General features: G+C 32.2%; 1 protein-coding gene across 2 annotated transcripts; it reads left to right on the forward strand.

The window, feature by feature from the left end:
• The first annotated feature begins 14078 nt into the window (after positions 1-14078).
• LOC110732428 (calcineurin B-like protein 1) lies at positions 14079-18542 on the forward strand. 2 transcript variants are annotated; one of them, XM_021912369.1, is made up of 9 exons: positions 14079-14332; positions 14971-15138; positions 15318-15400; positions 15963-16022; positions 16161-16269; positions 16378-16430; positions 17060-17140; positions 17259-17371; positions 17484-18542. In XM_021912369.1, the coding sequence occupies exons 2-9, from the start codon at positions 15060-15062 to the stop codon at positions 17545-17547; spliced, it is 642 nt and encodes a 213-aa protein (XP_021768061.1). In that variant the 5' UTR covers positions 14079-14332; positions 14971-15059; the 3' UTR covers positions 17548-18542. The 2 variants fall into 2 exon arrangements, with proteins under 2 accessions (XP_021768061.1, XP_021768062.1); XM_021912370.1 differs by having other exon boundaries at positions 14999-15138.
• Positions 18543-18899: the final 357 nt, after the last annotated feature.

Consider the following 18899-nt stretch of genomic DNA (forward strand, 5'->3'; position numbering starts at 1 on the left):
GTCTTATGCCTGGGAGATCTACTATGGAAGCTGTTTTGGGTAAAAATACCCAAGGCCACGTGGCCCAATAAAATGGTGACACGTGTCACCCTAAGAGAGGTTCAAAATGGGCCTCTCCTCTGCTAACACGTGGCATCCCCAATGCTTGGGAAAAAGATGGCCTTCAAGGCCCAATTCCCAAGATACCCACCATTCCTAGGTTTCCGTAACCTAGGATAACGGCACAAATTCCAAGACCCTATAAATAGGGAGATATTCCCACATGGGAAAAGGATTCACAAACATTCACGGAAAACAGAGCAATCATTGATTGCAGATATTTACCTCACCTCAGAGAATACCTTCGATCTCGGAATCTAAGAAGATATTATACTTTCCGCATTACATCATCCGAACACGTTCTAACTTGATCGTCGGATGTGGAATTCCACCCAACCGAAGTCTCCGTTGTTTTGCAGGTACAGGCGCCCGGAATCTAGTCTTAGAATTGTAACTCTCCAGAGGGACACGGAAAACCCCGAAACAGAAGCAATCCATTTGGTAAGACTAATGATGGAGTTTTATCGGGTAAAGAAGAAGGATCTTCATATGGTCTTTATTAATTTGGAGAAGGCATATGACTAGGTGCCAAGAGAGTACTTTGGTGGGCAATGTTGAAGAAAGGTATCCCACGAAGGTACGTGGACCTAGTTAAGGATATGTATCGGGATGTGTCAACAAATGTGAGGACATGTGGAGGGTTGACAAAACATTTCCCTATCACAATTGGATTGCATCAAGGGTCTGCATTAAGCCTTTTACTTTTTGCAACGGTTCTAGATGAAGTAACAAGACCAATTCAAGATGAGGTTCCATGGTGTATGTTGTTTGCGGATGATATCGTGTTGATGGATGAAACTAAAGATGGGGTTAATACCTAGTTGGAGCAATGGAGGCAAAGGTTGGAATCTAGGGGATTTAAGCTAAGTTAGAGTAAGACATAATATTTGGTATGTTGCTTTGGTACACAGAAGGGGACATGTGATGAAGTGGTGAGTTTGGATGGAGAGGAATTGACCATGAGTGAATGTTTTAAGTATCTTAGGTCGATCATCCAGAAAAATGGTGATATTGATCAAGACGTGGCCCACAGGATTAAGTCGGGGTGGATTAAATGGAGGGCGGCCACGGGAGTGTTATGTGACCGAAGCATTCCTTTACAGTTAAAGGGAAAATTCTACAAGACTGCCATAAGACCAGTGTTGCTCTATGGTACCGAATGTTGGGCTTCTAAGAAGGAGCACATTAAAAAGATGGAGGTTACAGAAATGCGCATGTTACGGTGGATGTGCGGGAACACTCTAAGAAATAGAATTAGAAATGAGGTTATTCGCAAGAAAGTAGGTGTGGCAGGCATTGCAGACAAAGTAATGGAAAATCGCCTGCATTGGTTTGGGCATGTTAGACAGAGACCCGAGGGTGCACCGGTTCGACGAGTGGAAGAGTGGGACCATGGAGGGGTTAAATGAGGGAGAGGGAGACCAAAAATGACTTGGTTAGAAGGAGTTAAGAAGGATATGAAGTATATAGATTTGCATGAGGATGAAGCATTGGATCATAAGGGATGGAAGAGAAAGATTTTTGTGGATGACTACACGGAATAATCAAATTTGGTTATGTAACCGAACCCACTTGTGGGATTAAGACTTTGATTAATTGATTGATTGAATTGTCATTCTGCCATTGGCTTGGATGAGAACTACCTGAGCATATCTTAGGATCTTCATTTGATGGGCTTTGTGGGTCAAAATATAAATGTAGTTGGTCCGTTGGATGTAGTCAATATAAGGCCCAAAATAATTAGCTATTTTGGTATCCAAACAAGTTCCTTACATTTGATTGATTATACAATAGAAGTTTAAACAGTTGTTAAGAGTATATTTGTCCCTTGATTTCATTGTGATTAAACTGTACGCACATTACCTCTAATTACGGGTTTATGAATTTTATATTGTAGGTTCATTATCTCTGACATACAGATTAAGTTCATTATCTCTGACTTTTCTGTTCATAATATATTTTTTTTGGATTTATTATTTGTCTAATTGCTCATGTTATAGCTTTATTATCTTTTACATAATGTTGCTTTACGTTTAAACCACAGGTTCATCGCCTTTGGCCTAAAGCCCTAAACAATAGCTTCATTTAAAACAATAAATAAATAGAAAGTAGGTTTATTGCCACAACCTATCATATGCTCATTGCCTTTGACTTATTTATTTTAGGGCTGGCAAACCCTGACCCGACACGAAAACCCGATCCGAACCCGACCCGAAGTTATTGAGAGAGACCCGAACCCGACCTGAACTGAACCCGAACAACCCGAATTCGACCCGATTTGACCCAAATTTCATATTTCGTAATAATATTAAGTTTTACACTATTTTTAATAGTTTCTAAGCATAACCCGAAATCGACCGAAATCTGACCCGAACCCGACCTGCTGACCCGAATTGACACCCCTAATTTATTTTGTTTAAATGGCAGGGGTCATTACTCATTACATATGTACTATGATGTTCTCACATACGAGAACATACAATTATACGGGATATAAATCCATATTCTTAATATATATGTAAGCTTTTCACCAAAAAAAAATTATATACGTAAGCTCCCCTTGCCTTCAAAAAAACAAAAAAAAAAATTGTGTAATAGACAAAGACAAAGTACTACGAAGTGTTTTCCTCCCTTTCTTCACCAAAATAAAAAAATAAATAAAAATAAATAAATAAATAAATAAATAAAAGAAGAGTACTACTGTACGAAGTAAAATGATTAATGAAAAGATTAATACAATGGTTCAAAAATCAAAACATGTTACAAAAAGCAAATCTAGTTTTTTCTTTGAAATGGGCCATAAAGATTCAAGTATTCAACAAGTGATAAGATGATGTTGATACACTGACAACTTTCTTTATGGAAACTTCATAATAAGTTGGAAATTTCAAGCCCATCAAAACAGCAAATATTGGCTAAAGACTAGGCCCAATTTCAAAATGCTCTCTTTTTTTTTTTTTTTTTTTTTGGGACTTTTGAAACGTCGCTATAAATTTTTCACAAAACATTTATCCTTATTCTCCCTCCAAAAAATAATTTTGCCTCACCATATGTTGTCATTAGCACTGTCAAAAACCGAACCGAACCGGTAAAACTGAACTGTTTCAACCGATCCGAATGAGAACCGAACCGATTAAAAACCGATTTTATAAAACCGAAAACCGACCTGAACCGCATGTTAGTAAAACCGAAACCGAACCGATCCGAGTAAACGTTAAACCGTTTAAGAACCGAACCAAATCTAAACCGAACTGAAAGGAAACCGAACAGAAAATGAACCGAACCGTTTCTAACCCGAAACCGTTTGAACTGACATAAAAACCGTTTACACCGAACCGTTTACAAACCGCAACCCGTTTGCACCGAACCGTTTATAAACCGAACCGTTTATGAACCGAACCACTTATAAATCGAACCGTTTACAAACCGCTTATAAATTAATTACATTTCTCGAATCCCGATAAAACGATATATACCTTCATAATATCAGCTTTTATATTTTTTTTTTAACACACACATTAACTTATTAAGTTATTTAAATTATAAAATGTGAATCGGTTAGCGTGTATATGTCTAGCGTTGCGATTAATAAAAAATCGAATACCGTATAATAATATAATGACGTCATATATTAGAGAGTTAGAAGTACTACGGATTTGTTATAAGATTATATTTATATCAGTTTAGCTATGTCTGTAAGCAATACACTTGTAATTGTGTAAACTTATAAATGATAGAATTGACTGGTAGATTAGTACATAAATACAAATTACTTAATTAGATATGACTACATGAGTGATTGACTAATATGACTATATGAGCAATTGTCAATTTAGCATAGTTGCATAACAGATTAATTAACAGTGTACTAGACCATCCTACTCGGTAATATACTAATAGCATTTCAGTATTTGATCTATTAGACTCAAGTTAAAAGTTACTCTTTCTTATTAACTTGTTAGTCTAATTAAGTAATTAGTAATTACTAATTAATGACTTAAGCCTCAGGGGTAAACCAGTAAAGGATATACAAAAATATAATAATCTGATGATTCTCATCCCTTTATACTAATAAATATTTAACTATGAGAATATGAGATGGTTAGATGTTATGTATATGTATAATCGATTGAAAGAATCAATATTACCTTCTTATTCATTAATGTTTTCTTTCATTATACAAATCAAACTACTTTGTAATATCTTCATATATAACTTTATGCAAATATATAATGATAAACGAGTCTTTGATTAACAGTCTTGTTGACTAATTAAGAACCGAACCCGTTAACGAACCGAACGAGTTATAAACCGAACTAAAATAAAACTGAACCAAAAAAGAACCGAACGGTTTCTAACCCGAAACTGTTTGAACCGGGATAAAAACCGTTTACACCGAACTGTTAACAAACCCGCAACCCGTCTGCAACGAACCGTTTACTACCCAAACCGTTTACAACCCGAACCGAATTTAAACCGTGGTTCGAATAAATCGAAACCGAATCGAACCGATAATTATTTAAACCGAACTGAAACCGACCCGTAAGACTTTTGAACCGATTTCAAACCGACCCGATTTCAAACCGAACCGAAACCGAACTGTCAAACCGTTTTGACAGTACTAGTTGTCATAAGAAAAAATGTTAGGGTTGGATTTTTTTTTTTTTCGGGGTGAAGATTGATTTTTATTTCACCATATGACATTGAAAATTGATTTTGTCGCACCACATGGAAAGAAAAAATTGATTTTTTTCCAACAAGAATTTTATCAACAATATCGTGGTTGATTAATCTACCATTACTATATGATCCAACAAACTACTAAGAAGATAACCTTGTAGATGATCTTTAGTGGCAGCTAGTTGTGTGGTAGACTAATATAGGTAGTGGAAGTGATTGTTCGTTGAAAACAAAGAGAGGATAATAACGAGGTATTGAGATCTTGTCGTATTAGTCTTGAATCTCTCAACGTAAACTTTGACATTGAATTTCCTAATTTGGTTTTAGGGTTCCCTAGCTAGCAAAAATTAAAGATGTTTATGTCATACACTTTTATTTGTGGTTGAAGTGCATTAAAGTTTGTTGTTTAAGATTGTCGTCAATAAAGACTTATTGTTAATTATTATAAACGTCATAAAACTATTTAAGTATTTATTACTAATAATTTCATATTCCCCGCAAATTTGAGAGCTAATTTATTCCTTATAACAAACTCTATCTTTAACAAAAATCTACCAAACCAATTATGTAATAAAAAATGTAGATTATAAAGAAGGGCGGCATCCAACAAACAAAAAGAATAAAGTAACCATTAATCTACAAGCAAAGTGAAGAGAGTTCACATTAATTTATTAGTTATCAAATTTTATAGTTGTGTTAATGAAGTATCATTACAATCAACGGGTATTATTGTACTATTCCGTATAATTTTGTTTAACATTTCATTAAAATATTGGTTAAACAACGTTAATCACATGAACTTGTCTAATAGTGATTAGGATTTGGTCTTTCTATCGGCGTGCAAAGTTAGACCAAACAACGGCGAAAAGGATGGAAAACAGCTAAAGTAGAAGAACCTAACAATCCTCGCCCGAAAATAAAAATACTACGAAATACTTACAAATGTGAATATGCTTTACCCCCTCCCTATTAATAAAATGGCAAAATTATAATAGCTGTAAATAGAAGCTTGGCACATGTACAGACGTAGAGTTGTAGCGAGAGATTGTTATATACGTACAGGTATACATCTAAGTATTTTTATTATTTATTTTGAAATTTATTGTTTATTGTTTAATCATAAATGAGTTAAAAATAACCTAAATAACCTTAAGTACACCGTTCACCCGAATGTGTGTAAAAATTTTCACTTCGTAGCCTTTATATGTATTAAACCTAACTTACAAGATATTTTGAGCTTTGAACTTAATTTATTACTGACATTGAATTTAACTGACTTTATTCTAAGATGACAGGATAGTGGAAATTTCGCTAATTCAATATAAATTTTTGAATGAAATTACACGTCTGTAGGATACATACATATGTGTATTATGTACGTGCGGATATTGTAACAACTAATCAACCCTATGGATAATTTCTTTACAAAAATAATTAAAAAAAAAATCAATAAGGAAAATTCGAGTCCTTTTTTTTTCCCAACATCTGTCTTATCAAATAATTGAAATGGAAGTTGAAGGAAAAACAAAAAAACTATCGATATCTATGAAAAGTTGTTATCAATGAAAGTTCGCGAAGAGAAAACCATCAACTTTTTTTTTTTTTTTGAGAAATTATGCCATCAACTTAAGGATCCAATCTATGGTATAAAATTTTTTCTCGTGGTTTATGCATTAATTTACGACTAGGACTAGGCATTAGACTACGGGTCTATGAATACTTCACCTACAAAGGTTTTGAATGGTTGTGATTAAAAGTTAAAAATTAAAATGCGGTTCGTGATACACATTTACAGTACTCCTACTTTATATGTTTATTTTCTTTGAAATTAAGGTATTATTTGGTTGCACATAAAAATGAGAAAACTGAAATTTATATAAATTTGAAAATATAAGGTTTGTTTGATTGATATGAATAAAAATATAAAAAGTGCAAATTGATAGATATTTCCAATGCCCCACAAATTGTGGGAATGAATTAAATTCTCAAGCCTTCCTTAGCTTGGTTATTTAAAACTCTCATAATTTGCAAATGTCTTCCTAATAACCAAATAACTTTGGGCAATTTCTAGAAAATTTGATGTGGAATTAATTCCACTGAAATATAAATGACTAAGGAATTTAATTTTTATGTCAGACAAACAATGTCCAAGTATATTTGGTAGAAATAGTGGAGAGTTCACCAAGCTCAAGACTACTATATAAGTATATATCTACATATGTTCATTTAGAAGTAGCGGATTCCTTTAGGTAGCAAGAATCTTTCACTTTTTTAAAAGGTAAGAAGAATTGTTATACCATCGAAATTCAATTTCACATAGGTTAGTCTAGTCTGGGTTAATTAGCTAGAAAATCACTTTGAAATTGAACCCACGGTCTTAAGGCTAGTATGCACAAGTGCACCTTTTACCAATAGACTAAGTAAAGTTTGGTAGTTTGGTAGTCCATCAAGTACAAGCGAAAACATTATATGAGTCCGAACTCACGTCGAGACTAATACATATATATGTCACTGAATATTTTAAAAAGTTTTTGAACGACTCAACTTTTAGTTATAAATTTTTGGTTATTTCATACAAATTTTTTTACAATTTCATACAAGTTATTAGACACATATATCAGTTTTATAACATATAACCTCACCATAAAACGCACCCATCCAATACTTTAATTTGTGATAGTATTGAAAATCAACTATCCTTTATAATTTTATATTAACGACTTTCTACTTTTTTATTATGACTATATTCCCTTGAAACCAACAGAGTTAAGCTTAGTGAACATCAAAGTATCATGAGAAAAATATCCCATCAACCTCATATACACATTATACAAAATCTAATATAAATAAATAAATAGGGAATCAATTACAACTTTGACAATTCTTTTGATTTTATTATCCAATTTATTGAAAGATTGCTACCACGAACAGGCAGCCCTCGTGAAGTAAAGGATCTTCATATAATTATCAGAATATTCTTTACCTTTAAAGTCTAAAGTCTTTAGCTAATACTAGAAGTTAAAAGTAGACCAATTCTTATATTATATAGTTGTATATACTTTTAATTATATTTATAATACGAAGTAATTAAGACACAATAATTATTGTTCACAAAACATTGAATTTGAACTAACGCAACTGTTGTAGCCTCTCCACCCTTTTTTTTTTATCCATTTCTAGTTGTTTCAACAATTCAACCTTTTTTTTTGTTTCAAGTATTGACATACAATGTGCTCCTTCTTGTACCTAGGTCAACGGTTTAGTACGTATTCGGTATTATCATTGTATATGAAAGCTACTTGAAAGAAAATTTCAAAGAAAAAAAATAATTTGTTAACCACGTTTCTTAGAATTACATATAACATCACGATTAACGCAGTCTCTCCGTCCTAAAATATCTGACATGGTCAATATTGCATATATGTCAATGCACTATTGTTATTTTATTTTTATATAATTAAATATTATTGAAAATTATTTTAAAAATTATATTAGAAACTTTATATTAAGGAAAAAACTTGTGTGGACCTGAGGTTTATTTGAACGTAACTGGCATTATATTGAATATAATGACCCTAATTTTAACATAGTGACCTTTATCATTCATATTGACCACTATATAGAAATTTTCATTTAAAAAAAAAAAAAAAAAAAAAAACCTCTTATAGCCTTTATATAATACCACAATGACTTTTATTTCAACATAATACCTATCTAACAACATATTTTATGATAAACTATCATAAAATATGTTTTTTATTATGTTAGGTATATAGAAATTTTCATTAAAAAAAAAAAAACCTCTTATAGCCTTTATATAATACCACAATGACTTTTATTTCAACATAATACCTATCTAACAACATATTTTATGATAAACTATCATAAAATATGTTTTTTATTATGTTAGTTAAAATTTTGGTCAAAGCTAATACATGAATAGTGAAAAAAGTCCAACGTCTCATATGTTCCGGGGCGAATGGAGTATTATATTAAACAAATATTTATGGGCAATGGATGCATGATTTTGTCATAAAATTAAGGGTGTGTTCTATTTATTGGATTTTCACTTATCTTAACTTATCTTAATTTAACTGAACTTATCTGAACTTAACTTAACTTATCAGAACGTATCTGAACTTATTAAAACTTATTTTAGTTGTAATTTGAACTTGGATAACCCTTATCAGAACTTATTTTTCCCGAACTTAACTTATTTGAACTTATTTTTCCCGAACTAAACTTATCTTAACTTATATTAACTTATCTGAACTTATAAACCTGAAATAAGTGAAAATAAGGTGAGCAGAACAAACCCTAAATCCTTATTACTTTTAACACGGAGTATTTTTTTTAAAGGGGTTGGGGATTGATTTTCTGAAAATTTACATATATGTTGCAATCATGCAAAAATGCTCATTAATTACTTTTTTTAGGAAAATTCTCATTGATTAATTAATCCATTAATGTGAAAATACTTGCTCTTTTACGAAAGAAATTAGGAAAATGATAAACATAGCTCTAAGAGTTATGAATAAGGAGCTAGAAGTGATAATATTTGATAAAATTAAGTATTTATTACATTGATTTGCGCATAAATTTATCATAAATTCACAAATTATTTCCATTTTAGAAAATATAATAATGTCCTAAACATGTATAACATTACCCAAGAAATTAATACAGAATATGACTAGAATATGATTATGAATAAAGTAGCAAAAGGTGTGCAAGGTGGCCTCTACGAGCTGTAACTATACAGTGAAAATGAAGTAGTCGTTGAAAAAAAAAATGTAGGAAAATAATAAGTCAACTGTGCTTAAATAATTGGCAAGTGTTGAAGTGTTGTTGGTCGTTGGTCGTTTTTTATACATGTGGCCATCCTATATATCGACCGACTACAAAAGAAAATTAAAAATATATATATAAAAATTTAAATTTTGATACTCGTGTCCATGTGGCAGAACTATGTTACTCGACAATGTTGCAACGTGTACAGATAACATTATATAATTGGATAAGGATATTTTGTGTGTTTATTTATTACTAGTATCCGCGCGTTGCACGATGGTGATAAGCAATTTTTTCAGATTTCTTTTATATCTTTTGTTGTTGATAACTTTTTAACATGACTTACCTCGCTTTTTATATTGTAAAAATAAATTTTGTTACTCTATAAATATTAAAAAAATAAATAAATAAAAAAATGTACATCATCCCCCCTTTTTTTTGTTTTAAATGATTATAATTTAACGCTACATCATAATATTTACTATGTTATTGAAAATATACTAAAATGATGGTTAGATTAAATATATTTCGTATAAAATATTGCATTATCTAATGAGCTTACACATTTAGAGTGGGAGCACAACAATATTGATGTTAAAGTCAGGTTTGGATTTTTTAGTTTCATACTTGTTTGGTTCCAGTTTCTAGCAAATAAAATGAAAAAGCTAAAAAAATGATGACATCATATATAAATTTGGAGGAAAATTTTTTAATGAGAGCTTGACACATAAGACATTTTAGGAATTGATGACATTGGAATGTTTTGTTTTAGTAATAGTTAATAGATTATTTTTAAAATAATTTAAAATTAAAAAAAATGAATGTTTTCACCAAATCATCCTAATATTATCCATATTTAGAAATTAGAGTTCTTACATTTTATTACACCCCTTAACATCTTTGTGTTTTCAAATGCTACTAATTATTGCAGCAATAAAAATAAAAATTTACGGCTCTCTTTTCTTTTTCTCCCTTCTCTCTCCTTTCTCTTCTAGGGTTTTAATTTTCTTGGTCGTTTAAGGCGGAAATAGTCTAATTTCCGAAGAAATTAGACTATTTTCGACCCTTTTTCTTTAATTCAATTTAGTTTTTTGTTTTGTGTTTAGTTTGTTTTGATTTGCTTTGTTCTCTCCATATGTGAGAGTCTGTCCCAATTTTTTGGATTTTTCCCAACTCTCTGGGATTTTAATTCTCAACCATGGATGAGAATTTTATTTTTAGGGTTCTTAAAATAATTGGGAAAGTGATTTGGATTCTTATGGGTTTGGGGTTTGTCATCAACTTTTCGATCAAATCATCAGCGCATATTACGAAGGTCTCTCTTTAGAAAGATGCAAAGACATCGAAAATCATTGCTCGCGTTAAGCTTGAAGCGGTGGGGTATGAGTTATGCCGAATATGCAAATTAGTTATGATTTTGATTGTAAAAGTTAGGGTATTTTCTCTAAATCTGTGGTTTACAAATCTTTATTATTGTAGATGCCATATGGCTATTATTTAATGATATTATTACTTCCCTTTCAAAAAAAAAAAAAAAAAAATTAAAAAAAAAAAACAAAGGACTGCACGCCTTTTCGTGTAAATCAAAGTTATAAAAGAATGAATTATCTCTTAAATACTAGGGCCCGTTCGATATTGTTGTAGTTTTCTTAAAAAAAAAAGAAGTGAATTTAGATTGGATAATTCCTTCAAAAAAGATTTCACTTTAATATTAGTTATAGATTATGATCAATAGTATTAGGATTACAACCTAAGCCATTGGCTTGATCTTCTCGTCGTTGGTTAGGGGAAGCAATACAGATGCTAGGCATCTTGAACTCCTTACAATCCCAATTATTTGCCTCGTAATCATTTTATTCTGTACTATATTGAATTTTGGTTGAGTGGAATTGATGATAAAGAAAAATAGTGGGACCTGAGCCTTATTTGGGTAATAAGCGCATAATATAGGTGATCGTGGCCTGAAACGGACCGAAGGCAACAAAAAAACCCACTTGGACGGATCAGCGGATTGGCCCAAGGTTCGGGTTGAATATGCTTGTTTAGAATCCAAATTATGAACCACGCCTAACAAGCTTTTTCATGCTGGGTCAAAAAAAAAAAAAAAAAAAAAAACTTTTAGGTTGGGCCAAACTCTAGGCCAAATATACACATAAAAAATTATAGAGTAGTAACATTGAGTTAGATTCCAAAACCATTGGGTGTTTGGTTCACAGAGTCAGAGTGGAATAAGTTTGAAATAAAGAATGAAAATAAGGTGATATAGGATTAGAACTTGATATTTAAAAGCGTGTGTTTGGTTGTAGCTCGGGAACATATTTTTTCTTTTATTTAATTTATGAAGGTCTGGTATGAGCTTTTATACCAATTTCCTCCATTGGGCTGTTAAACCCAATACCTTAGCTTCACCTTGTGGGTTTAAGGTATGAGTTTAAAAATTAAAATCATCTTTAATAAACACTAAGTATGAGTTTTAATTATGTGAATCCCATATGTCATACCAAAAACCCGTAAATGAAACACTGAAGATATATAATATAACCCTATTAGCTTAGATAAATCAAGTTGTCCATATCCAAACTAATAAAAAAGGTTCAACTTGAACAAGGTTAGTGCAGTAATATTTAGTGACCGTGCATAAGATCGATCTTGTCATTTTCAATAAACGAAAAAGGGAACTCGATAACCTTAATTTACATTATTGTTTATTAAGCTTATTGTCATTTCAATAAGAAATTATAAATAAAATTAATGATGCAACTTCTAGCTTATCCAATCTGATCCGTATACAATATACAGGTTGTATGACAATATTACTCGCATTATTGAGAGAAAGTGGTTATGACTTATGAGGCATATGACTCTATGAGTACTTGAGTAGACAACATTATATACTTCGTATTATTATATACGTAGTATAAGATTTCTTTGATTAGGGGCGAATATGTGAATAATCAAAGCATCGATTTCTCACGATATCTATTATTTGCACAATTAATTTCTTGTAATGAAGCACCAGTAGTATTACTCATTTTGTTAAGAATAGCGGTCATTTGTATTTGATCAGTGCTAAATATATACGTATAGTAGCCAACGACAAATATACTCTATAATGAAAAGATAATACTAAATAGTGATCAGAGAAGAGAGTGAGGGATAGCTCAATTGGTAAGGGCTTTCCTCCCGGTTTCAGGTGATTCTGGGATCGATTCTCATCCCCGCCTAAGTGGCTCATATGAACCAAAAAAAAAAAAATAGAGATCAGAGAAGAAGTAACATAATCACATAAATTTACATACGTGGTACTGTCAAGTGACCTAGGGTTTGTCTAGTTCACCTTATTTTCACTTATATCAGGTGTAATAAGTTCAGATAAGTTCAGTTCAGGTTTAATAAGTTTTGATAAGGATTACCCAAGTACAAATTACAACTAAAATAAGTTTTAATAAGGTCTAATAAGTTCAGATCAGTGAAAATCAGGTGAATAAAACACACCCCTAATCCAGTGTCCGATTCATAGGTGGAATAACTAAGAGTTATTCTTAACATTTGATCGATATATATAGTGGAGAAAAAAATATGATTACGAATTGTCATTCAGATCAAAAGAATAAATTATAGTTAATCACCTAAAGGTTTCCTTTCACTACAAGGTAATAAAAAAACCTTAACTATTCACCAATATATTCACCGTTTTTTTTTTTGAGCTACGAGCCTACGACTACTATCTTGTGTAGGTTTGTTATGAATTATTTTCATTTTTTGTTAAAAAATTTAAATTTAGATAAAATAAGATAAGGAAAAAATCGCCTTAATAAATCGTGTATCCAAGTCACAATTACGTAACACATAATATTTGCTCAATATTTAGGCAAAAGTGGATCACACTAACTTTGGAGAAGAATACATTCCTTTGTCAATATATTTTTTTTGCACCATTACTACACTTATATTTTTATTAATCCAAATCTTACACATTGAAATTATATTATGCCATAAAATTACCATATAGTGAGAATAAATCACGAGTAAAATTGGTAGCACATACTATTCTATATGTTCAATGTTTAATTGGGTAGTATCACTAACTTTGGACAAGAATATAATTCTTTATCATTATTTTGTTAAATCACCATTAATAAACTTATATTTTTATCCAAATCTTACACTAAAAAATTATGCAATAACATTACCATCTAGTGAGAGAACAACGTTTAATTTAGCAACAACTACATTATTCCTAAACCCTAAACGATCTAACTTTGAAATAGAAAAAAGGAAATAAACCTTTTATAAAACGTTTTCCAAAAGTTCCATTTTCACAGAATATTCCCCCCCCCAAAAAAAATGTAATTATACCTACTCCTAATAACTCATTAACTCTAACAATAAATTTTAATTAATAGTTCCCCTAATTAACGCGAGTTTGACACGAACTCACGTGATGCTTTCTTTAATATGGGTCCCACATTTGCTTTTTTCCTATATAAACTTCCTTCACTCTCGCATTCTTTCCTTAATTTAAAAAAACCGTAATTTTCTCACATTAATTTACAACCGTCCGATCTTTTTACTTTCTCTCTCTACAATTAGTGTTAAAAACGGCATTTTTTCGTCCCATATAAATCCCCCAATTTTAGCGACGCTATCAGCTCATCTCTGCCCCTTCATACTTTCTCTCTCCTCTTTTTTACTTTGCTTTTTTCGTATCTGAAAAGGTCAATATTCCGGTGCCGTCCCTCGCCGGGGACATATATTTTAAGTAAGTCTTTAATTTGTTTAGTATATTTTGAATTTATTTTGATTAATTTGCCCATTTGGATTTTTTTTTTTGAATGTTTTAGATTTTAATTTGAGTATTATGAACTGGGTTTTTTGATTTTGTTTGATTCATGATATGCGGTTGTTTGATTGATTGATTTTGGGAGTTTTCTGGTTATCTAGCTCAAATTAAATTTGTGGTTTTTTTTTTTTTTTTTTAAATTTTAATTTTTGTTAGATTCATACTGAATTTTTTATACGAAAACAAAAATTAAAAAGCTGTAATAAAATTAATTGTATATAATTAGACTGGGAAGAATATACCTGGAAAAAAAAAAAAAGCAAAAGCTTGCTGGTATATTGGTGGTTCACTATCTTTGACAATTATTTGGTCAAAAAGTTCATGTATTGAAAGTGGTGTTCCATGTTGTGTTGAATTATTCTATTTTTATAATGTCAATTCACTTTATTGTTTAAGGAATTTGAAATTAATATGTATGTATTTATACACAATTTTGCAAATTCTTGAATCAGAAGGTCTGACATAGGTTTGGGTTTTTTTAATCAAATTTGAAGATTGGCTTTTACTAATTAGTGATTGTATTTTTGGATTTTGAATTTGAAATTGAAATTTGCAAGGTTAAAGATGGTTTTACTGGTGATGTAGTATACAAGAAAAGAGCCAGAACACTTTCTTCTAGTGGTTGTGGATCTCTTGCTCTTTAAATATGGGTTGCTTTCATTCTACTGCAAGTAGGCAATGTCCTGGACACGAAGACCCGGTTTTCCTTGCTTCTCAAACTGCTTGTAAGCTCATCCATCTATATTTACCTTAGATGTATGCTATCGATTAAAAGTTTGTGATCGTTATGAACTCGACAACTCTCTGATCTTGGATTGGATTTTCAGATAACCTGATTGTATGAGTAGAATATATGATTGGTGAGGTTTTGACTGAACTAAAATGAATTTTACTCTCTTTTCAGTTAGTGTTAGTGAAGTTGAAGCGTTGTTCGAGCTGTTTAAGAGCATAAGCAGTTCTGTGATTGATGATGGGCTTATAAGCAAGGTATACAATATTACCATGTTGGCTTTGAGTATATTCTGTTGCCTTGTTGCTTGTGTCCGCTTGTGAGGCATGTGAAACTTCTGTTTCATATGCATGTGTACGCTGAAATCCCCTGCAAGGTTGTACTACTTTATAAGATTTTTTTATTCAGCTTAAGGTGTAGTAAAGATTCACTAAGATTTTAAGGCCATTATTACAGTGTCAATTAGATGTTGACTATTAGCTTATACAAATCTTGATTCAACCCCAAATTCTGACAAACATGTCTGAATTTAGGGTCTTGAACAAGACCGTTCTACCCGAAATCGAATATGCAACATGATGTAACTGAAAGATATTGGATCCTTAATTTCAACCAGAAACTGAACGAACCCAAATTATTGGTAATGAATGTGTCCCAGTGTTTGACTTGTCTGATCTTGCGTAATTGGAGTTGGGTTTTGATTCTTGTACTGTAGCTTCTCGATTGCATCCTTAATTTCTGTATATCCTGTGCATATGAAATATTTCTGGACTATGTATGGCTTTTCCTTACCATAGTATAATAAATGTATGTTTGCAGGAGGAATTTCAGTTAGCTTTGTTCAAAAACAAGAAGAAAGAGAATCTTTTTGCTAATCGGGTATGTTGCTACTGATGTTGTACATTGAAGACACTACACCTTCAGCTGTATTCTTCTTTATCTGTTTTTAATTTGATAGTTTGTGTCTCGTAAATATTATGTTATACCCTTAACAACTGCGAATCCTTTTATACACAGATCTTTGATTTGTTCGATGTTAAAAGGAAAGGAGTAGTTGACTTCGGTGACTTCGTCAGAGTGTTGAACGTCTTCCATCCTAATGCCTCCCAAGAGGATAAGATAGACTGTATGTAACCTTGTTTTATACAAAGTCTCTCTAACATCGTCCTACATATTGTATATCTGAAACCTGGGTCATGTATATCTATTCACACTCATCCTTTTTCTATTGCAGTCACATTTAAGCTTTATGACCTGGATGGCACAGGATATATTGAGCGTGACGAGGTATGTTGGGTTTGCTATCCCCTAATCCTCAATCCTCAGCTTTCATTTACAATCTTTGATGTCTGAACAATGTCTTGTTTTATTTTGCAATACTGTGGACCCTGCTTTAAGGGATCATAAATTTGTGCAATATGGTTGTCGGCTTGTTGTTGGTGTTGTTTGGCTGTAGGCAGACAGATCTTCATTCAATGCTTATTGTCTTGTTCCTGTGTGAGGTGATTTTTGCCTCACAGTTCGCAGTTGAGGTGTGGAGAGTTATGTTGGCATGTTTGTTTGATTTGCTCTTTTAATCTTATAACATTGCTCAATGTGATTTTCCTTCTCTTGGCCGGTCATATAACCTTGTATGATCATTGTGCACTACACTATAGTGATTGTGGAATTAAATTAAACTAGTGATTAAACAGGTGCTTCAATACCAACGTTTTTTCAATCCGCAAGTGCTATTTGGTGTGATGCTTCGCTGAGTGATCCTTTAGGTTGCATAGTAGTGCCTTTATTGTCTTAGTTGTTCTAGTATGCACTTGATCATAATTCTACATGCTTTGTAAAAGTACACTTGTATACCTTGCATGTTAGCAAGTTTGTTATAATAATACTCATATGAGCTGATATTCATATTTTTGCAGGTGAGGCAAATGTTGATTGCAATTCTATGTGAATCTGAACTGAAGTTGGCAGATGAAACAATCGAACAAATACTTGATAAGGTAAGGTTAACACATTTCCTCATGTGCTGTATTCTTGAAGCTAATTAGTTGTCATAGAAACAAGAGATTATGCTTTGTTCTGCAACCTAATTAATCATATATATGGTTGTTTGAACAGACATTCAAAGAAGCTGATGTAAATCTAGATGGAAAGATTGATAAATCCGAGTGGCATCAGTTTGTAACGAAAAATCCTTCATTGTTAAAAATAATGACACTCCAATATCTCAGGTATTATGCGGTCATTTTCTCTCGTACTCTAGCTGTATACCATTATGTGCACGCATATCTTTGAGGGTGACTCATCCTGATATGGTTTTGTTTACCTGGAAAACTCATACAGGGATATCACGACGACATTTCCTAGTTTTGTTTTCCATTCAGAAGTTGATGAAATGGCCACTTAAGGAGCTGATTAAAGCTGCTTGCAGTCCCCGTTAAATTTGATCCCTGGGGCAGATTCTGCACATATAGCTAGACCCCACCTTAATTTTTTGCCCTCTTGAACTATTGTTATCCCAACCATTAAGAAGAGTTGAGGTGTGCTTAAGGTAGCCTGTGCATATTGTTTGTGTGTCGAAAAGTTGAGGTGTGCAGTATCAGTTGTGCTCTGGCTTTCTAGTCTTAGTTTGTTAGAATTAGAGAAAGAACATCTATCTTAAAAGGGAAAAGAGAACATTATATTAATACATTCAAAAGCAGTTTACCTGTTGTCCCATTCTCGGCTTTTCTACCCTATGTACATTATATTTGTGGTTCTACTGAAGCTGTGAATCCTTGATGGTGGCAACAAACATGCCATCTGCTTTTTGAGGCTTTGAGAGAAATATTGCTGTCGACTATTGACTGTAAAGGATAATTGTTGGCAAAATTGTATAATTTGACCCAATAAGTGACAACTAAATCTGGATGGAAATTTTGTATTATGTTTGTTTTCAGACGCGCAAGAACACGTGTCGAACAAACATTATGTCGGAACGTTTGTAAAGCAATAGGATAGTAGCAAATTGCAATAATGGAAGCGTGAAGTAGTTGAGTTAGTTAGAATCTCTTACGTCGGTATAATTGGTGGTTATGCGTCATTCTAGTCAACGTTTGGTTATGTTGGTATAATTGGTGGTTATGTATCGTACCAGTCAATGTTAGGTGCAGTTGGCCTAATAGAGTTGAGGCATGCATGATAACAAGATTAACAACTTGTTTGATGCCGCATCGCAATTGAAACCCTCAAGAGCTGCAAAGAGTAAATATAGAGTTGTAAATGGGATGTGATCACAAGTCTTTTTGATACTGAGTAATTTCTAATGTTGATTTGACGATAGCTGGAAGAAGCTATATATGTATAATTGTATCAAGTGTTTATAATAAATTATTGGTATATGTTCAATGATTTTCCAAAAAACATTGAACGTGAATTCATTGTAGAGAGATTCTTCATTGTCAACGTACTCCATAGCTCAGTTATGACTTTTGATTAAGAGCTATGGAGTGTATAACTAACAAATTTGATGAATACTCTCATTGATCTCCTTGCATCTTGTAAATCATTTGATCTACTACTAGTGATTTTTTGTGGACATGGTGCAAACCTCACCGACTAGTCTATGATTACATGTATGTAAAATTGTAAATCTTTAAGGGGTTCGCAAAATCCTTTTTGTACCAGTCTTTTCTTAGGTTTTTCTCCTCTTCTAAACTCATGGGAGGGGGTGGGTGGCAGGGTGGAAGAGTCAAAGAGAAAATTAGTGAATCTTAATTA

This window comes from Chenopodium quinoa, unplaced genomic scaffold (genome assembly GCF_001683475.1).
Source record: "Chenopodium quinoa cultivar QQ74 unplaced genomic scaffold, ASM168347v1, whole genome shotgun sequence".
Taxonomy (NCBI): Eukaryota; Viridiplantae; Streptophyta; class Magnoliopsida; order Caryophyllales; family Amaranthaceae; genus Chenopodium; species Chenopodium quinoa.

Bases quoted from the DNA above. Each gene is read 5' to 3' on its own strand.
- LOC110732428 (XM_021912369.1), top strand. From the start codon at position 15,060: ATGGGTTGCTTTCATTCTACTGCAAGTAGGCAATGTCCTGGACACGAA. The intron at 16,023-16,160 runs GTATGTTGCTAC...TTTTATACACAG, and splicing joins AGAATCTTTTTGCTAATCGG to ATCTTTGATTTGTTCGATGT. The intron at 17,141-17,258 runs GTAAGGTTAACA...TTGTTTGAACAG, and splicing joins TCGAACAAATACTTGATAAG to ACATTCAAAGAAGCTGATGT.